At 40.5% G+C, this 22,190-nt stretch overlaps 1 protein-coding gene and 1 long non-coding RNA gene across 17 annotated transcripts in view; one reads left to right on the top strand and one right to left on the bottom strand.

Annotated features, from left to right (window-relative positions):
* Positions 1-22,190, bottom strand: part of elavl4 (ELAV like neuron-specific RNA binding protein 4) — a 72,678-nt gene that overhangs the window by 49,175 nt on the left and 1,313 nt on the right. For 4 of the 15 annotated variants that reach the window (XM_079897327.1, XM_079897329.1, XM_079897320.1 and 1 more), the window contains exon 2: positions 21,699-21,827. The exons of 4 other annotated variants lie outside the window; for them this stretch is intronic. In XM_079897327.1, coding sequence (XP_079753453.1) covers positions 21,699-21,827 — 129 coding nt within the window. Of the gene's footprint in view, positions 1-1,067; positions 1,122-6,148; positions 6,394-7,524; positions 7,895-21,698; positions 21,828-22,190 lie in introns of those variants that run through there. 7 more of the 15 variants (XM_079897332.1, XM_079897331.1, XM_079897330.1 and 4 more) reach the window with 7 other exon arrangements.
* Positions 7,972-21,782, top strand: LOC307173850. Of its 2 annotated transcripts, none has more exons than XR_013823911.1 (7): positions 7,972-8,083; positions 11,366-11,400; positions 11,618-11,691; positions 15,436-15,592; positions 16,626-16,687; positions 20,513-20,578; positions 21,705-21,782. It is a non-coding gene; the product is annotated as an uncharacterized lncRNA (long non-coding RNA). The 2 variants fall into 2 exon arrangements; XR_013823912.1 differs by lacking the exon at positions 7,972-8,083 and adding an exon at positions 9,490-9,590.

Below are 22,190 nucleotides of genomic sequence, written 5' to 3'. Positions count from 1 at the left end.
CGATCTGAAAAAAAAAATTATTGGTTGGTATTGAAGGCATATATTATTTTATTCAGAATAAAACAGTCAATTATTTTTTTACTGTACATTATGATGTTTTGATGAATTTTAAGCATTTCAAATGTTAGATGGAGCTTTATTGTAAGTGCTGCTGTTTTAAGAAAACAGACCGTATATATTTATATTCATGGGCATTGCATTACACTTTTTCCCGGCCAAATAAATTATAGTTATATATTGGCCAAAATATCTGTACCAATACATTTATATCTTTAACCCTACAAAACTCACATCTGGTGGAGAAACATCTCTATGCATGAAGTCAGTTTGGTTATTGATTAAGTTTGATCTCATAAAAGAAAGTAGCTGCAAGACAGAGCAGTAACCCCACAGCATCTGCTTTAATAAGAGAACGCCGAGGTAATTGATGGAAGATTGACTGAATTACTAACTAACACAGGCAGCTAATAAATAGCACCATCTCAATATGAGAGACAACGAGGTGAATGAAATTCAATCTGTTAACCTCTTCATACATGTCAGGGCTATAATGTAGTCATATATAGGCTCCAAAATGCAGATTAATGAGTGTAATTTACAAGAGGGCATTTCTTCCCCTTGCTCTTCTGCAACTATAGTCGTCTTGTTTTACAAAACAGCAATGACCTAAACACTGTGTCAACATATCTCCAGGATGTCCTTTTTTCTTTGGAGGTGGGGATATAAAGAATGGCATTATGAGGGAGAGGGCGACCTAATGTGTTCCATTGCAGCTGGTTAGATAAAACCTCTGCAGAATATCAACGAAAGCAGCAAATGTGGCATGCATTCAAAAGAGCAGATTAATCTTCCAATGCCGGGGTACACTGTAATTGAAAATGCCTACAGGGGACCATCTATGCTCATATATAATGTGCTAGAAAATATAGGGTTATCCTCATAAAATCCATCAGAATCAGAGTTCAGAGATGATTGTGCGAATACTGTTTCTTTCTTTCTTTCTTTTTTTACATTCTGGTTTGTGCTTGGAATATTAACCAGTGTTTGTCTGATGTGCTTTTACTAACCATGGTTTCCTGATTGCAGGTTGATGGAGACCTAATGGAATAAATGCCTGGCTTCTGGGAAGAAAAAAAAAGGCAGGGTGTGTTTAAGGAAAGACATTTGCTCCCGGACAAGACAGCAACTTCTGCTAAAGGTCTGCTCTCACCTCTAATCAACCTAACTCCTCTTGACAGCGAGATAACAATATCCACAACCCGAGCGGATCTACAGGGGCAAGATTTCACGCGAAGCAATTCCTTTGTGAAATGCCAATGGCTGTATCTATGGTTACTGTTGTGGGGAAGATGCGGGCCACCCTATTTGCCCTTTCTCAGCCGGGGTTTGTTGCGGGAGCTACTGGACCTCATACACGCCGTAACCCCTTACTGCTGTGACCTTTGACCTCTGGGTGCTGATATTCGGAGAGCGGAACTATCTTTGACATTTATAGCCATGTTCCCTTTCTCATCTCATTTGTTCTCCTCATTTTATCCCCCTTTTCACCCATGGGAAACATGCACAAATAAAATCTCTCCTCAAGTGTGCTCTTTTGAATGCCATACCAGACATCATTATGCAGTTTTTTAATATGCATCAGTCGGTTTGTCAAATGCATTGTAAAGGTTTTAGAGGTTTCAAATTCCATGTGATTGTGTGAGGCGAGTCGTTGCAATGTGAATGACCTTGATATGTCCTTTAGCCTCACAGGAGGGAGGTCAGTTAATTGGCTAATGGGCAGGAGAGAAAAAGCGACTACGTTTGCAATAGTGGGAGCAAAGACTCGTCTGCTGCTGCTGTCTTTTCCTGGGGTGCAAAATGTAGATCAGAGAAATGTGCAGTTTGTGCACAGTCTCGAGAGAGCCTGCCACTCAAATCCGAACGTCTGTATGAATACCAAAACACACAGGCAGAGAGAGAGAGAGAGAGAGAAAGAGAGAAAGAGAGAGGGAGGGGGAGAGAGGAGAAGCAATGAAACAAAGAAAGTGGGATGGAGGAAGAGGGAGGTCGGAAGCTAGAATGATAGGGGATGAGAGCCAGCTTGAAAGAAATGGGTGGTAATGCGCTTCTTTTACCTTTCTCTGTTTTATGTTGTGATCAACTCTAACCAACAATCAACGTTTGTGACGGAGCCTTTGCTGAGCATATTATTTTTTATTTATATATAGCCAATGCAATGTGTATCTGGAGAGGCAACTGTCGGTTTGCCAGAACGAGAGGTGTGTTGTGTTGGTAAGCAGGTTGTGTGTGGTGTGTACTGTATATTCGGCTGATTATCGTCTGTCTGTGCGTGGCACTTTGAATTTGCGCCAGAGGAATTATTACGCTTGCGGTTGTGAAGCCTGCTCACTCCCTCTCTCCTTCTTGCTCTCTCCTCAGCTTTTCCTTTGCAAGGAAAATGAGGATGAATCAAACTGAGAAATCACTGTGGATGCCTATTAAAATTTAAACATGAACGTTTTGTTGTTATTCATGTATATTTAGCTTTGACATAATAAAAGGCCTCTTTGCGAAAGCATATTATTAAGATTATATTAGATTATTATTCATAGCACACTGTTTCGAACCTGAACCTTATTAATGCATTAGGTGAAATCTTTTTTACATAAATGACACAATTTTTACCCAAATTTTTTTTAAGGTGTTGCTCTATCAAATGTCAAAAAGTTTCAACTTTTTCTAAGATGTTTCTCCTGAAGATTATTTAGAAAAATAAATAGACAAAAATGATTGATATCCAGTAAGCGAATAGAGCAATGAAGTTAATGTTAATAATATAGCACCAATAATTTAATCTTGGAATAATTTGATCAGTTTAAGCGTTCTGACCTTTTGATTGCACACTTTGATATCTTGGCACACTGTGTGACATTCTGTCTTTTGAAATGCAGAGTTTTCTCAGAAGTCAAACTTAAGAAGCAGGTCTCGTTGCCGTCAAGGGGAAACAACTGAGATGTTAAAGAGATCTCATTTGCGATATCTCTTTCATATGGGCAGATTTTATAAGAGCATTTCATAGAACTGGTCAATATTAATTCAAGCTCAAATTTACATGCACAGTTTCCAAGGTTTTCTTCATAGGTTTGCTCAATTCTCATTTAAACACTAAGGGTAAAACTCTCCCAGAAGTGATCACAAATATGGAATGTGATGAAAGCTCACATTAGCTACTGAAATCTTCACTGAGTTATTTAAGTCTGAATGCGAGACTTGTCTAATAAGCGCATTCTGACTTCACCTGTCAGTGTGCTCTATCCTCCCTAGAGCTGGATGTTCAGTTACCTCAGTAACTCTCAAGGCATTTTCTCTAATCAGTTGGCAGAGTGAGACTCATTCAGTAATTACATTCAGAGGTTACATTTGTGTTCTAAATCTGTCAGAGCTGTTGAAAACGATTAAGTATTAGGATACTTTTTCAAATCGGAATGAAGAGCATAGCAAATAGATTACAGAGGGTTGTTTGCTCTTTTAACGATGCCATGTCGGAATAGCAGTGAGAACATAAAGACTTAAAAATGGCATCTGGCATGGATTCTAATTATACAACTATACGGCAAAGGCTACACTTAATGTTATTTAGAAGATATATAAAAGACTCTGGGCTATTCTGTTGTCCTTTAGTCTTAAATGTAGTGTGCTAAATCCAGTGGATGAGAAATTAATTCTATTTTGTGTGGTCGTTCTTTCTATGACTGAGAAAGGATATCATAGTATCCCATCTTGTATCTAAGGTTATCTGATCTAATGTCAGTCAATTGTTGTGTCTTTATGAGCAGAGTCAATTTACTGTTATAATAATAATTTAATCATCTGGCACATCCTCTGATTCCTATAAAGACATATTAAATATTAAATAAACAATATTTCTTGGGCCAAATTGTCTTTTTTTGCATTAAAAAACTGAGAAGCTATCCAATCCAATTTAGTTCAAGATAAATATCTTCTAACCTAGACAAAAAGTTCCAATAACAGAATGAAAGTCTTTTTCTACAGAAAAGCAATAAGGAAAGTGCTATGTGCCTGAAATTTTGAAACTGAAACTTGCACAATGAACCATGTTTTAAACTCACTCAGGTGGAAGCTCTACGGCGCCACCATCTGAGGGCTTGTTGCAAAAGCACGCCAAGGCAGTCAGTTAGATGGATGCTGCTGTTCTCCTTCAGCGAGAACCGTGAGGGATGGATGCAGTGGTGTCACATGCATCCCCGGGTCTTAGCGGCCAGAGGGGGGCAACCTGAGCCTCTCTAACTCTCAGAAAAATCAAGTGGCCCACTTTGACACTCAGCTGTCATCTGTAGTCACTTTGTGTGCAGAGGGGTGCAAACTCTTCCACCCAGCCATCACACATCCTGGGGCACTTTTCCCACCCCTGCTGCCCAGATTTCAGCATCTCGGCAGCCTGTCTCCTATTTCTCTCTCTCTCTCTCTCTCTCTCTCTCTCTCTCTCTCTTTCTCTCTTTCAGTTGTCCACCTGCGCCCTCATCCACCCCTTTTTAATATTCAGTCCAGCTTTAGCCTTATTAGCATTGATATGCAACCTTGGAGTCGGACAACAAAGGAGAAAGCCCTAAAGCAGAGTAGTAAGGCTGCTTGGAGGAGGAAGTGAAATTATGAGGAAGGATGGAGATAAAGAGGAGGTATGGGTGGATAGGGTGCGAGGTGAAAGAAGAGGAGAGTCTGTTTCTACGTGGCTATAGTTCTGTGTAATGGCCGATAGTAGCGCATGTAGCAGGGACGTCAGCACTGCGGAGGAGGAGGAGAAACGTATAGGCCTATGTGGAAGCTCTTTCCCCTTAACTTCCTCCCTCCCACACCTTATTTCCTCTCTCACTACAAGCATCGTGGACAAGCCCCCTCACTGCCCTAATGTTTTACACAAACTGTGTTTCGCACAATAGAAAGGGAGGCAAACAGGGATTCACTGTTGGGAATCACTCTCTTTTCAATTAGCATTTTGATTGCATGTTAAAGCCCACACAGAAACAGTCAAACATTTGCCTGAAAAATGAATAATGCTGCCCACATTTGAATCTGAATGCCACGCCGCTCAGATGAGGAATTTGACAGTCACTGCAAGTTAGTAAATACATACATCTGTGCTGTCTTGGCCGTTCGAAACGGTGCAATTGTGATGTCTTCTACCTTTAAAGGATGTGCTAACGCAGGCCTAGGATTTCTCTTACCCTGCTCCGTCTGTAAGCTTCGCTACTTGCCTCTATCTCTCTCTCTCTTCCGTTTCTCTCTCGGGGAGAGTTGGTTCCTGGCAGGCACAGTCTCCCACTAGCCTGGTGACAGCCGGGGGAGGCAGTCTCTGAGCCCTTAGTCAACAATGGACACATACACTCACACAACACACACACAGTGCAGCATGTTTAGTGCAGCCTGCCCTACCTCTATCAGAGAAGATGGGCAGTGATCTCCAGACGTGCTTGAACACTAACTACACTATGCACGGAAACACACCTTCGCACATTGCCTAATAGATTATCATGCACACGTATACACACACACACACACGAGGTCACTCCCACTCATTCTCATTTACAAACTTACACTCTAGCATGTACGCTAGTACACAGTTACACAACCTTCTACGTATGCATTGTAAATGTGATTTTTATGCAAATTTGAAAGCATTTGTTTAGAAAAATTAAATGATCACCACATTACTCATATGAATAATATGGCTGTATTATTTTGACAGATCAAACCGGAACGGCAAGTGTTAAAATGAGGGTGAAAATGGAAGATGAGAGCCAAAAAAGGTGAGCATTAAGATTCAACACTGCCTCTACATCGCAGAAGGGTTTTAAACCGCACCATCTAAGAACCTGCTACACCTGTCCTTTCTCTCCTCTCTTCTCCTCTCTGCTCTTCTCTTTTCCTCAGCCTTGTTCTCAAATAAAGCTGCTCTCATCCTAAGAGAAAGGGGAGGAGTAGCATGCAGAATTGAAAAAGAGGAGAAAGGAGAGAGAGAGAGAAAGACAGACAGAGAGAGACTCCAATGCTGCCACTGCAGCTGCAGGCAGTGAGACACAGCAAGGGCAAACACACACTCGTGCACACACACACAATTGTCTGCACAAAACCACCGCAGCATCCTTACCATCTTAAACCCGTTCCACTCCATTTGTAAGTCGGCGGGCAGAGTTCTCGCCTATAGCCGTGCTAATGTCTCCTCACTTGGAGATCTCTCTCGGTCTCTCCTCTCTCTCTCTCTCTCTCTCTCTCTCTGTATGTGTCTCAGCGGTGGCGAGGCAGCGTGCGGCCAGCGGGAGAGAGAGTGGGCATTCCTCCTCCGAGTGAGGCTGCTTGTGAATGCACGGGCTTCAGCATGAGCTGAACGCTGCAGCCCCACTCCCTGCCCCCTCCTCATTGGTGAGGTCAGAGTAGCCCCCTCCTCCTTACTTCTCTCACTGGCTGCCTCAGCTCTCCATCATCTGCTCTACTCTGGAAAATTAACACTTTCGCTCTGGCAGCCTTGCAGACGAAGGCACAGGCGCTTCGGCTAGCAGAAGCCCTTTCAGAACCAGCAAAGGCAATCAATCGCAACCGATGTCTCTGCTTGAGTTAGAGCAGACTGATTGCACATACAGCCATTATGGTAATAGGGTGCCTGCGAGGCACTGCTAATTAATGCAAGTAAAGCATGCAATGATTACGGAGTATGTTAAAGCTTTTATACATATACAGTATATGTATATATGCATAATATATACACACAGTATACACACACTGGATGCATATATACACAGGGATAGTTTACAGTCAGATGGTCATTATCGCAGGTTTTATTCTGCAATAATGACCTGCTGACTTTACACTATCCCTTTTATAACAGGGCTTTACAACTTAATAAAGACATGAATGTTAAATGTTGAATTTAGTTCACAGAACATTAACACGCCAGGAAACAAATGAGCAGTCAATTATACAACGCTGCCCTGGAAAAAGGTCATTATTCTGTAATATATTCGTTTTTATGTAATTTTTCCATACATTTTACATTTATCTCTGTACATTTACAGTCAGTGCATTAATATCATGAACTGTAAAAAGAAGTGGTCAACACACCAGTTTGATTCAACTGATTTAGGCAATTAAGACTACATATTTTTAGTCATTTGCAAATGTGGGACGACACATGTTTTACTTAATAAACCACAATTGTTGAGTATCAGGTTGAAGAACGCACAGGTTACTGAGCACACACACCTGCTCTTTGTACAAAAACCATAACTGCACACGCATTCACACACACCTTTACACAAAATGCGCACTCAAAAAATCATCTCTAAATAACAATATTCTGTCTTCATCCCTATTGTCGCCGTTTATGTGCTTAAGAGAAAGGAAAAGAGCAAAGTTGGCGAAGGAGTATTACGAGGGATGAAGGGATTATTCTAAGGCAGCGCGTGACAGCGTGTTTCAGTGATTTTCACTACAGTGTAATTCTCTTTCAAATGCGAGCACATTACTCACCATGACCATTCTCGTGTCCGGAGGTGAAGGGGAAAAAGAAAAAAGCTCGTTATTTTATACCCGGTTAAAAAATAATAAACGTTTCGCTTTTGAGCGGTTTTTTGGGGGAGTCGCTCCCGAAAGTCTTGAAGGAGAGGTGTCGCGTGGACCCAAGGACAGTCGGATGCAGACAAGTCGGCTGAGAGATATGGTGAGATAGAGTCGAAAACTTACAGCTGCGGTCGGCGAGCGTCTATTGTTTCGTAAATTAATGTAGCTTAGGGGGGAGTATCCAAAATAAAACAATAAAAACAAAAAATATCGGTTCCCTTGACTCTGTGGAGCTAGCAGTGCGAGCGTCCCTTTTTCCTCCACACCATTTATGGAACACAGTGTCAGGCTGGTGTGAGATCTGATTGGTTTAGCGGGGACAGACAGGGGGTGGCGCGCGCTGCTCTTGAGGAGACTGTTGGAGAGGGTGAGGCGCGCGCGAGTCATTGGGGAGCGTCGCGCCTTTGGGGAAATAGCGGTCTCTGATTGACAGCTAATAATTTGACCTTCGGTTGCATGTGGAAGACAGGTACATGTGAAACGTTTTGGGTTTAAGTGTAGTGTCAAAAGCAAACTGTACCTGCGATGACTAGATAGGGAGATTATTTATAGTTTGGAGCCTGAGGGAAGACGCACGCGCACATACATAGGCTATAGCCTACAGTGTTTTTTTGTTTTGTGGTTTTTAACTTGGTCGATATCAGTGTGTGAATTATGCAATGACTTCTGAATGCAATTTTCGAGACCAGCCTGTTGAAGTTTGTCTCGTGCAATACATGTTGTAATTTTGGCGCCACTAGAATATTTACGAACCTAAGACTTTTTAAACAATTAACAAACGTTTTTTATGATATATTTGTGAATTATACGTTTAATACAGTGGTAAATAAGACAGTTATTGGTCACAGCGTATTGTTGCTATGGTTACCTCCTCATGCGAACTTGGCATCTGTTTGTGTGAGTCTACTTGGCGAGAGATACAACTAACTTATTTTACTAAGTTAACTATCTTTTAACGTTTAGGCCTACACATTTACATTCACATTTAATGTGTGTAGTTTGGAATTCTTTTTGCTGTGGGTTCAAGGTCTCTCCCCCTCTTCCTCCCATAATTGGTTTAAACCCTTGTCGTTTAATCTTTAAAATTTGTTTAATATTGTGCCGTAGATCTTATTAATGCAAGCAACGTATTTCTACGATAATTTCAGGTGTAAGGTCGAGTCTCACAAATCATGGTTACTCACATCGTAGGAAAAAAAAAAGCGTAATTTATTTAGTGACAATAATATTGTGAATATGATCTTTATATGTAGTATCTTGATGTTAAATTATAAATCCAAATTACTTGGCTTGTTATTGTATCTCAATGTTATATTAGCATAGAACATCAGCAATAGCAGTACAAGCTAATTAATATTCATGACCATAGCCTTCTCATGTTGTGATGTCACAAGCTCATCTTGCTCCCCCTACTCATTCATGCACACACACTATATTCAATTGCTTCTACCCAGGTAAAATGGACAGTCTTGTAAAATACTGTCATCCAATGCATTATTTTTTTCTTTCATTTTCTCTTTTCTAAACATTATTGCAAACTCTTCTCTGTTGTTCGCAGCTGCACATGCACTGAATCAATAATTAACCGCGAGACCAGCCGCTCCCACCCCTGACAAAACCCATTTCACATCTGCTCGCCGAATGAAGGGATTTCAGATCTTGTTTTATTTACCAAGATATGGAATTCATCACGGGCAAAAACACATTTCCTGCTTGCACCCATTTACTCCGCATATACAATCCTAATGTTACACATTCACTGGGTCTTCAGGGAGTTTTGTGTGAATGCATTTTGCTCTCAGGTTTGTTGTGGGGGAATAATGTAGGTGTCATTTTTATATGGTGTGGGTCTTTGTGTTGCTGTACTGGTAGGCTACAATAGAACAAATCACACGAGTGGAATGGGCTGGGAAACGGCTGTGGTCTTATCGTCTCTTCACCTGCAATTCTAAAAACCACAGCGGAGGTCCCTTACGGTGAGCAACTGACTTGACAAGAACTACTTTTGGCATGAGAGTCCAGCAGAGCCATAAAAAATGAAAGACATTTCTCGCTAGATGGCCAGGCCTCGCTCTTAGGGACACAGTACTTGAGAGCTCGACCCGAGAAAACCCAAATTTCATGTAGACTATTTATATTTCTCTGTTCTTGTTAAATGTGTTTGGCCCAATAGCATGATGTTGTGCTTCATGTATGTAGTAGTGCTGTCAATCGATTAAAAAAATATGAATTAAAAATTAAATAATAATTTAAATATAATAATCGCAATTAAAAACACTTACATTTTTATATGTTTATTATATATTTTGTAATGTAATAATTTCACAGTTAATCTCCAAATCAATGTAGAGACAGCATAAAGAAAGTATTTTAAATTCTTGTTTAATGGCATCATTTTATGAATAAAGGCCAGTATCACTGATACTAATCAGTAAACTTTTAATTTAAGTAAACTTCAAACAATCCTCCCATAAATAAATGGCCCTTCCTACCTATCTAACAGGTAGGACATTTACAGAAATCCTTATTAAAACTACACAAGTTCTTTTGTCACTGTTTCACTGTTAACTTTGTTCTTTGATTAACTTTACTGACTGACAGCATTAGTGGCTGCTTTCACTTTAAGACCAGCCGCTGCACGTCTCACACGTGTCTCATTCTCTCACAACTCTTTACGTTCATTTAAGACTTTATTGAACTCATTTAAGCCTGCTCTTATGAGGATACTTGACAAAACTGACATTTTGTCATAATTGTGTGTGTTATTGTTCATATTGTGTGCGAAAGAGAACTCGATTCTGGGCGCACGCACGATACTGGCACGTGTCTTTCTGTGCTCCCTGTGTGTGTCAGAACATTCATATAATGTATAAACTATAGCCAAAGGATGACAGAAAAACGGATGCTACGTTGACAGCACTAATATATATATATATACACACACACATATAATTAATACATGTATTATATGCATAAATGCATAAATATTCACATAATGGTTAAAATAGCATTATTCAAAACAGCAATGCACAGCCCATATAGCAAAATACACCATAATCTAGTAATTGTGTTTGCTTCCCATTTTGCTCACTGAACCATGTGGCACCATATGAGTTATAGAAGGCATTACCTTTCATCTTCCTCACAACAAGACATTAATTTAGGTCCCTCCCACCAACAGAGAGAGAAAAACCTGACTGTCGTTTCATTCATATGCAGGCATGATTCAATTATATAGGACCTCACAGCATAACACAGGCAAACTTGAGTCAGTTCTTTAACCTGTGTGAGTTTACCAATCTGAAGTCTAGCAACCACATATGGAAACCATCACTGAACTCTTCACAACCTCCAAACTGAACGAGAACAAGCAGAAACCTCTCCACCCTTCTGATACCACCAACCATTTTTCATCATCACATGGTTGGCAGGTGGAAATGTGTACTTTGACTTTCACTTTCATACTGTGTGTTTATGCAGAGCAAGAGAGAAAAACGGTTGGGTAGTGGGAGACTGCTACACTCACTTTCTCTACGTCTGACCATTAGGCATTTCAGAGATTGTGCATGTGAGAGAGAGACATATTCATGTGGGTAGTCAATGCCAAGGTCTCTGCACTCATTTGGATGTAAACAAAGTACTGAGTGCCTTTATGTAGATGTATTTTTCATATTGTATTTCAGTGGAGTGCATTTATTGCATACAGATTGAATATTTTGCTTTTGATTTTTTTCCTTTGTGTCTTTTTCAGACAATAATAGCAGAACAGATCAGCTCCTGGCAATAGTAAGTTACAAACAACAATAAATAACAGTAAATAGATTTGAATGCTTTTACATTACTGTAATATTCATCATTACCAGGTATTCTACGCTATGGTTGCTTTTGTCAAGCGTCAAATAAACATCAATAAATCATAAATAACAATGATTCTTACAATGGCAGTTATCGTTCTCTCTCTCTCTCTCTCTCTACCTTCTCTTTCTTGGAAATCTTTATAAAGGACTAAATGTCAGCTGCTGGTCTTTGTAACAGCTGATGCGGCAGATAGAAGAGGAGACAAGTCCCATCTGGAAGGTTCAATTTGAATTTCCCTGTATTCAAAGTTCCATGGATTACTAAAAACAACAAATATCTGCACTGTATAGTAATATACCAGCTATCATACTATTTTCAAAATAGCTTATTGTTTGAAAATATCAGTATTTTGTTTTTAATCACTATCATTATACAGTATTTGGGTATTTGACCTGCATTTTAACATTTTGCCGAATCTCAACTAAAATGGTTTTCAAATTGTTATACAATTACACATGCGTTTTTTGTGACTCCATATGAATTGAAAAGCTACGTGGAATATTTGTATTGATAGAAATCACACCACAAGACTGTTTAAGAATCTAAAAGTGGGGAAAAATGATGAGCGGTCATAGCATCTAAAATGCACACGTTATATAGATATGAACCTAAAATCCTGTTAATAAAAAAAATATAATCATTTGTCAACTACCCATTTGCAGCATCCAGCATGAGAGAGTGTTTTGAATTGAGGCCGTGTACACCAGCAGTAGACGTGCAGGCTGAGGGAACGTGTCCAGTATGACTCAGAGGCTGCGTGTGACCCTCTGTCTCTCTGTTCACTCCTGGGCTGGGTGGGGACAGATGGAGGGAGGGGTCTTAGGGATTAGACTGGCATGAGGTCTGCGGTGGGAGGTTTGGCCAAGAATGCATGGAGGTTTTGAGTGGGAGGATGTGACCTCGGGGATCTATACTATTGCAGAAAAGTGTATGTGTGTGTCTGTACACATAAACGACTTTCATTTAGTCATCATACGTTGGATAAGCCTCTCTGAAAAACGAACAGCAGGTAATAGCAGTCAAACTAAGATAGCATCATTTTATATAAGATGCCGTTATTTTGTCCTCCAACCCACATGCATTTTATGTCAGCCATTTTGCCAAATGGGCTTTTTATGCAGGTATTGCCGAGCTAAAGGATGGCTGTTCTGACCACCGGCGGAGGGGTTTAAAACAGGCCAGCTAATGTAAATCACATAATTTATCGGCTGTCAAAAAGCCATTAAAAGTGAAACAGCATGCGAATTGAGTAACGAGCTAAAAGCAACGAGGCTAATTGATTTATTTTCATTCTGTAAAAAGGATGTTTTTATATGCTCAGCTAACTAATTGACACTGAAATGCTATTCTTTTTTTAAATCTTGGATATGTCCGTTATACAGTAGTTAAATTGTATTGTAAATTGTGTAATTGTGGATTGAAATGCAGGTTTTTTTTTTTTACTCAGAACACATTTTCTTGGAAAGGAAAATATTCATGTACGGTATTTCAAAACTCCCCCCTTTTTAAATTCATGTAGAAATTCTATTCTCTTTTTCAAAACTGAGTTTTGCTATGTGTATGATTTTGATGCAGTCAGAGGTTTGGTCAAAGCCTTTGCTAGCTGAGCATGTAAAATGTCACTTTAGTTATTGTTCACTCAAACACTAAGAGACACATGCACACACCCAGAACTGCAACCTCTCTCTTTCTCCCTCTCTCTTTCTCTGCCTGTGCTCCTTTGTTTCTGGAGTACCCCTGATCCTCTGCGGCCGCTTAGCTCCAATTAGAGCATCCCACCAACCTGGCCTCTAACACAAATACACACACACAAATGCTTAGCCCCAGCCTCCTCTCACACTGCCTCATTTCAGCCCTCAATCTGACTAATTACTCTGAACCTTGCATGCCCCATCTCTCCCTGCTTCCAAACACACACACACACACCACCTGACTTCTTCCGTTGGCCATAACCACAAATCCAAGTGCTCTTGTTTGTCAAATATTTCAGATCTACAGTCCACTCGGATGAGTGTGTTACGCATGCTCCATCAGTGTCCCGTCAATGTTATCGATTTCCACCATATGCATCTTGCTCATTCACTTCACATTCACTCCTGCTTTCACCATGAGCACCAGGCATCTATTCTGAGAGTTTAACATGTTAAAACATGCAACCGACATGGTGATAATTGTTTCAACTGCGCAAAATCTTCCAGTGAGATTATTTTGTCTCAATTTTCACCCTGAATAATAACAGGTTTATTTAAAGACATTGAAGTGTAGATCCCCTGCAAGCTGTCAGCTGAAGTGTGTTAAAAATTGCACATCTCATTTGGATCCTTGATTAAAAAAAAATCCACTTTGTCCTGTTATTTGGGAATTCACTAGAAGATTAGTAGATTAGAAAAACTGAAATTCATTCAAAACACTGCATGTTTATAGTTTAGTTTGTATTTTCCCTCAAATTACTAAAAAAAATCCAGTCAATATGCCAATAAAAATGCTAAACTTTTGTTTTAGAAAAACGTAAACATTAAAAAACGGATAATCCCAGACCTACTGTTTCTATTCAATTTTGATTTGTTGAAGGACAAATGTTTTTTTTCTCCTCACATCAAAATCTCTCTCTTATTTGACATATCCCGATTGTCACAATTCTCATTCGTCTTGGGAGTAAGGGGTGAAGTTTTCTCCCTCTGAAGCAAATATCTCTTTCTGTCAGAGGACATGAGGATCACCCAGTCCAATTCCTGTTCCTGTCACCTTCTCAAAGGAGAACCCCGACACCACATCAACTCTTTTTGGCGGCTTCACCGCCAGGCAGCACTGCAAGTGTCAGGCTGCTGAGCTCAGGCTCGGCTCACCCAGATGGAGCTCGCCACGTTCAAATACGAAAAACCTGTCTGAAAACGACGGTCGTGCTTCGTATCTAAGATATTTTAGAGGATAAGGATTCAGGTAATGTTTGAGTTAAGATTTAACTGGTTAAAAACAAATATATCATCCATGTCGGTTCACTTTTTCCTCAAAGACTCTTAGAGTTTAGTAGATTTTCAGTGCTAATAAAATACATCTAGGTCAAAAAATTTGACTACTAATAATTATCTTGGTGACTTTTTACATTTTACATTAAGGAAAGCCTCATGGATTGTGTGGAAAATTAGAAAAATGTGGCACTGGTGAATCCTTGAGCAGATATTTAACCCGGTGGGTGGCTCTCATTGTGGCATCAACCAAGGTGACATTGAGCAAGACGCTTTAGCTCTTTTCTGATCATTAACATCACTGACGATTCTCTCCATCTCATTTGCGTGGTGCAGTCACTGATGGTTGGCTGGAGGGAGACTGAGCGATGGTGAAGATCGAGTTGTATGACGGTTGGCTGTAGGGTGGCCTTTGCTGTGTTTGATCGCAGTCGGAGCTCTCGAGCACGATGAGGAAGACCGCTGTGGTCCATCTGGCCTGGTCTTTAATCAGTGCTTCCCTTCAGAGAGGGGGCAGATTTTTTTTTAAATCTGCACCGACAGAATTTGATTCCGAGCATTTAAAGTATGTCATTTTTAGCTCATTGATATAATATGTACAACTCATATTCTCTGGGGTAAAATCGAACAGAAATGTGCCATCGATCTCGCTTTTTTCCTCTTCTCGTTCCCCTGTTCCCCCACCTATCTTTCCTTGTTTGTAGATACTCCATCACCTTGTCTTTCTGAGCCCTGGGAAAAGCATCGTCAGTATTTCTGCACCACTCCCCTCCATCCATGCTGTCTTTCTCCCAGAATTCATAGTGCCTTACTTATTCAGAGCAGACGAGAGCAAGGCAAGAGAAAGGAACAGATTCTGAAAGAGAAAAGATACAAGAGCCGCTAGCTGTAGACAGAAGGAATGCCTTAAGAAGCAATTAGCATATGTAACTTCTTTTTCCCCCCTCTGCCTGAAACAGGGTTATTTCAGTGAGTTTGTATTGATGTTTTTGAACAGGCTCCATGGCAGAGCATTTAATGCTGAACACTGCTGTTAGAGAGAATGCATTATTAATGTGAGGGGAAACTAACGGGGACCAGCAGCTCCTCAGGGCTGTGAAGAGGACGGTTGGCGTCTCTGAGGAAGCAACACCACGCCTCAAAGGTCTTCCTCGGTAATGCACACATGCCAGGCATCTATCATTTATTCATGACAGTCAGGCGCCTCCAACTCCCTTGAACAATTAACGAATCAATGAAATGTATGGGCTCAGAAACTATCAATACGGGGAAACAGCGCCGTTCGTCAACGTGTCAGCTCTTGGGCACAGGCTATCATTCAGGCAGAGAGCACATTTATCACTTCAAAAACAGCCTGCTTTGTCATAGCGGATAATCCTACTACAAAATGGCTGCCGATTCTGATGGATGATTGGACTTCCTTAATAACAACCGGTCAGGGTTGACTGCTTTTCTTAATGTATTTAACATGCAATCCAACACATTAGAGTGTTTCAAGGAGTCTTTGGAATCTGTTTTCCTGAACTTTGAGTAAGTGGTCAGTTTAATTTTGAATTGAGTTCAAATTTCTTAAAATATGGTAGCTCGTATAATTTGCCATCTAATGTTGCCCTTGTAGCCAGTGCTCAAGCTGTAAAAGTAACGTGTGCAAAGTGAAAAAGGGAAGGAGAAAAAGAGTGAAATTGATGAATTACTGGTGCTGCTTTCTACACTACAGCGCCTTTGCAATTCCTGTTCAATTAACAAAACCATTAATTATAGTACTTAAGCAAGCCGGGGTAAACCAGACAAGCAAGCATTCGTGCACTTAGCACACATTCATGTGTAAGCATTTAACGTTTCTCTTTTATAAATCACTCCATCCTCATCCCTGAAATACTGAATCATTAAAATGTCTATTTCTTTTTCTGGAAGAATAAAACAGCACTGCTGCTATAAAAAAAATTAAAATAAAAAAAACAGAACTATTTTCTGTATTTGGAAATACTGTGAATTTTAGTATGCATTCTCAGTAACAGTCTTGAGTGCTGGCTCAGCCATAGAAATTACTCTTCCTTTGTATTTTTCCCCCTTTTCTGCTCTTTCTTTTATTTTGTATCTTTTTATGGCTTTGCTTGAATAGTCTCACTTAAAACACAAAGCTCTCGCTGTTCACTGAATCCTCTGTTTTGATGTTCTTTTTCGCAGCAGAAATCACAGCCCTGAAAATCCAGATGAAGACTAGACCTTTATTCTGTACGCAGAGAGAGGTAAGTGAACGTGTTTTCTTTGGGGACCATCATCCCCAGCACTCGCCCCCTGCTGCTGAAATCACAGGCTTTTTACTTCCAGGTCATGGTGCCTGTATAACTCACGCTGACCCCTCTCTTCGCTGATTTTTTTTTCAAAGAGAAAAAGGGGAGAGCTTTCAAGACCTCCAATCTTCATCAACACCAAGTCCCTGTGAAATCATCAAAAAGTAAAGGCAGTGAAAAAAATCTAATTTTTTTCATATACTGACTTGGGGCTCAGAGATTCATTGACTGTCGTCCCTGGAGGCAGCGTCTTCCATTACATAGGCACAGGGGCCAGATGTCACCTGTCCTCCCAGGCGAGGGGAGCTCTGGTGGAGCTAGGACTCTGAGGCAGGCTGCCCTGGTTCTCTCTCTGCCTGGCTGGAGACACCTGCTCTTCGCCTCAATGGTGACGGCCCCCAATGCAGCTTTTTTCATCTACTTTCACATGCACGAGCATCCTGAAGCACCGCGGGTGTGCGAGTGCGTGTATGTAAGTGAGTTGCGTGTTGTTTGTGTGTCATATTTATGTGACTGTGAGATTCACACACACGTGCACCCTTGTGATGACGATACAAACTTAATTTCATTACATTTGTTTCCTAATGAGCACTCTCATCCTGTTTCTCTGCTTAACATGCTTAAGCCTGAAAACACAAAACTGCAAGCATTTATGGCTCTGCATCCAGATTGCTTGAGCTAATGCTTCCTTAGACACGTTTCAGAGGATGTCTAGGGTCCCATGTATATTGTAACTTGGCTTTGCCTCTTTAGTTAGTCCCAAACTCAGTTGTCAACTGGGCCATTATTGCAGTCAATTCATGAGAATACGTTTGTGCCACTGATTATGTGGTACTGAAACACAAAAAATGATCTTATTGCAGGTACGTTTTTTCGTATTTCACTTTTTTTTATATAGACAATAATTTTTATTGTCATCCATTCAGATTACTTAAAAACAACAACAATCATATTTACTTTGGTATTCACAAAATTTGGAATACGTTGTTTAGTTTCTCTTTATATCACATCTATTTACAACATGAGCGCAGAGTGCCACCATAATGCTCACACAGTATTTGGATGCAGTCCTGTGCAACATTTGGTGTATGTCTATTAAAAACCGGTGGTCCTGCATCACTAGTTTACGGAACAGGAGTTTGTTTCTGCACCCTGTCATTTACACATGCACACACACACTTGCGTTTTGAGCAGTGAAAGATGGCTAATTCTCTCACTAATGCCTTGTGTGTGTGCGCGTGCAGTGCCCGTTGAGTGACCCACAGGTTAAATAGCTCATTCTTGCGGCCTTTTCTTCCAAAATGGCAAAGTGCCCTGACAAAAGCGGAGGCCTCTGAAGCTGCAGGGCTCAGGGCTCCAGATCTTTCTCTGTGATGGCACTGCCATTTTCACACTAGCACAGAATAACAGACTGAGGCTTCTTGACAGAGCCATTGGAAATTCAATTTTGACAGAATATTGATGAGAAGTACTTAAAATTCTCAGCAGCGAGAATAAAGTGCTAGTGTCATATTTGGTTTAACACAGTAGCTTTTGTACCCGGCTAAATATACACAGAGGTAAAAAGGTACTGATGTCGAAATTCTGAGGTGAACGCTAATAACTCTGCGAGGAGAGACGTCCTACTAGAAGGAGGAAAAGGTGCTTATTTCTGAACAGGAAGTTGATCCACTGCAATCTACTGCTATTGTGTTGCGAGATGCGAATCTTTTCACAGTTGATGAGTCTGCTTTACTTGCTGCTTGGCTGCTCTTTTAGAGGATTCACACTCGCGCACACGCTCGCTACGGCTTTGTGCGGGGGTAGAATGCTGCACCTGTTCTCAGTACAGTTAGGCTGGGGTTGAGCAGCACAAATGAACTAATTTCCAGGGCTACATTGAACAGAGAACACTGCAATCACAGCAGGAGGAGCCTGTCGAGCCGGCAGATGGGCAGAGCTAATCATTGTTGTGAAATAGAGATGACCCTGCCTATCTCTCACACTGCCAACAGACATTTGCCAATCGCTCTTCAATTCCCTCTCCTCTCCCCCTCATCTCTGTTTGTTTCTCAGCTCCCTCCAACGAATTTAGGAGTGAACGTAACCTTCAAAAATGGCTGAAAATGGAAGTTAGTAAGCGAGCACAAAAGCATTTGACAGAGTAGCTGTAACCCGTGGACTGCTGGAGTGTGCATGTGCATGAACAGCATCTCCAATCAGCATCAGAAATTTTGAATCCAGCAAATCTGCATCTGTTTGGATTCATGCACGTAACCATACCAAGTCATATGTATTTTCTTCGGAACGTGGCACTTTTCTCATGATTGTACTTTTGTGCTATTTCAGAGGTTTTCATAATTTGTGCTGAATGCTGAAAAATGTTCTGTAATTGGAAATCACACCGTATCCTGCTTAGCGAATTATCTCTAGTGGCAATGTGTCATGCTTGATTAAACAAAAAAAAAAACACTGTGGTTATTAACCGTGATTAGAAATCATTTCAATGTCTTCTGGATGTTCGAGAACCCATGAGAGTGCTTGGCACGAGGATACCAAAATCAAACATAACTACTGTTATGTGATGCAACCGTTTTTCTATTTCCGCAAATAAAATGTTTTACTTTTATTAAATTATTCCAGATTGTTTATAGGTAGACGTTAAAATTAGTGATCCATTGCTTCTCTTGATTGCGCTTGGCTTTTAATGTCAGTTCATGTTTGTAAAAGCATCTTCAGATCTAGCTGTAGAGTGTTTTCATCGCTTGATTGATTTACTTAATCATAAAATACAATCATTACTTTGATATATGAATTCTACACATGCTGCGCATATAGAACTATAATTGAAAAAGCTGCATCCAAATGGAACGTTCTAGTCGTTTTCCTCAGCAAGATGTCTGAGAGCAATCTAATGCATGTATAAAAAAAATACTGACAGAGAACTAGAAGGGAGAATAAAATCTCCCTCTCACAAAAAAAATGCCTTGACAGACCTCTACTTCTTCCCTGTACAATGATTTAATGTATGCAAATGATCTGGCTTCAGTTAATGAAGGCACAATTAATCTTTGTAACGATGGTCTGATTCAACCTGGTTAATTACAATCTGAAATGTGAGTTGTGTGTTTGCGGATACATGTGAGTCACAAATGCAGATTTTTACGAGAAGCAACAGTCCAGCTGCTTTTCCCTGCCCCCATATGAATAAACAGCACAATTTATTATCCAAATCTGATTAAAAAAAAAATTATATTGGCAAGAGTATATTTTTTATCAAGATAAAACATAAATATTACATATAATGTACAATGACTGTTATTGTATAACAGTAAAACGTGAAATTAAATTATGCCAGACATAGCGACTGAAAATGATATTTCAGTCATTTTATTGTTTAATTCTATTCATTTTTATCTTTAACATGAAAAGTGCAAAAGTAGAACTTTAAAACAGTTTGTTGACAGTCTCTCGAGGTGGAAAGAGAAACCGAGAGAAGCTTCACTTCTCATCAAACCATCTTTATCTTCAAAAAAAGATTTTACTGTAAACTGTGTTCTGCTAATGTGAAAAATCCAGAATAACACTTCACGCAGTCACACAGTTCATTACCACTAGTGGCGCATACATATCGCTGTCACTAATTTTCATTATTAAATGTTGCCTAGATTTTCCGCCTTCCCATGCCAAATAGTGGATGACAATGATTTTTCGGATTTACTAATAAACGTTTTGTAGTTCAAATGAGAATATTTGTAGTTGTGACTTTACATGCCTTGTCTCTTTTTTCTGTCTTCTTAGAGCTGAAGAATCACCAGGATGAATATTCAGAATGTTTCAAATCCCTGAGCTGTGGAGGATTTTAAGGCAAGTGTGTACACACACCTCAGAAAGGTTGCAAAGAAGGGTTTAAAAATCTCCTCTCCCTGCCTATGAACACCCAGCTGCATGCGATCGCAGTGTGTGTATGTATACTTGTGTGTGTGTGTTTGTGCACTGGCAGAAGAGCTCCAGTGCTGTCAGTATGAGTCTGATTTGTGTGAGAATGTGGTGCGGCTCCAGGCAGGCAGGCTGATCCTGTTTTGTGGAGACGAGGAACGAGAGCCCATCACAGATTAGACACCCACAGTTTCGTGTCGATTTAATGCACCAAGTCAGGGATTTATTCTTAACCGACCGGCGCGTACAGCACCAGCCAACCAGGGCTTTCCCATACAGCCATCTCTCTTCCCCCCAAGACTGTAGTAGAATATCAGAAATGACTGAATGAGATTGTAAGGATGGATATCCACGTTCATAGCTCCAGACTTGAGTGAAATCACATTTATTATAATCAGGAAAATGCTTTGTTATGGCCACCTATCAGTGGAGAAATAAAACGGCTGAATTTTGATGTGCTACGAATTAAAGAAATACAATATAGCCACTCTCATTTTGTTGAACTTCAGGTAGTTTTGTAACTGACTGTGCAGTATAAGACACATGCTTTCTATTTCACACATTTCCAAGCACGTTTCTGCTGAAAGGCGGCAGGGAGCACCAAAACAACACATTCGGAAAGTTGTTTGAAATTCAAAATGATGCTCGAAACAAACCTCTCTCCTACATACAAAAATCTGTCCTTTAGCCATCTAACCTTACTATGCTCAAATGACTTTAAGCATACACACACACACACACACACACGTGGCGCACTTTCAATTTTAGGCATCAGTACACTGCCGCACAAACATATTCCGAGCTGGAATACACAAACGATACACTTACACAAGCTGCTTTTTCTCACTCTTTCTCTTTCTCTCTGGCTAACTGATAGAAAGATCTAGTCGGAGTGGGCGGCCGTATCATCACACAATGAGGCATGAAAACATTGGCTAATTCAAGCCTTAGGGCTGCACACATTTACCTAAATTAAGTTAGTATTCTTATTCTACTGTGCCATCTATTTTCTCGTTCATATGTCTAACAGATCCGTCTATCCTCTTACCCCCAGCTCCCTGGCCCCCAGTTGGCTGGATGGATCTCGGGGGAAAAGCGGCGAGCCCATGCCTGGGAAGGAGCCCTCCGCCTGGGCTACTGCCGAGTTCTGTGAACACCTTACCATCATCTTCAGACACTGCTCGCGAGGTGCGCATTTACAGGGAAGAGGAGAAAAGAAGAGAAGAGGAAGAGAACAGAATGCTAGCCAAGGTGGTAACGAAATATACAGGCTAAAGAAATAGCAAGAGGTCGAAAGGAAAGAGAAAACTGGACTGCCACAGTGATAGAGAGCCGTGTGCTTACGTTCACATTGGCGCTGCACTCACACAAACACGCACGCACACACTCAGTGCAAGCCCCAGATGGGCAAGTCATCAAGCAAGCTCAGCAGTTACAGCTATCTTGCTTTGAGTAAATGAGAAAATGAAATGATTGTGCGTGGGAGAGAGAGAGAGAGCGAGTCTAGTCTCTCATCCATTACAGTACGCCTGGAGAGCAA

The sequence above is a fragment of the Squalius cephalus genome (genome assembly GCF_949319135.1).
Source record: "Squalius cephalus genome assembly, chromosome: 16".
Classification (NCBI taxonomy): domain Eukaryota; kingdom Metazoa; phylum Chordata; class Actinopteri; order Cypriniformes; family Leuciscidae; genus Squalius; species Squalius cephalus.
Note: the sequence above shows the minus strand (reverse complement) of the source record. Positions and strands in the feature narration are given on the sequence as shown.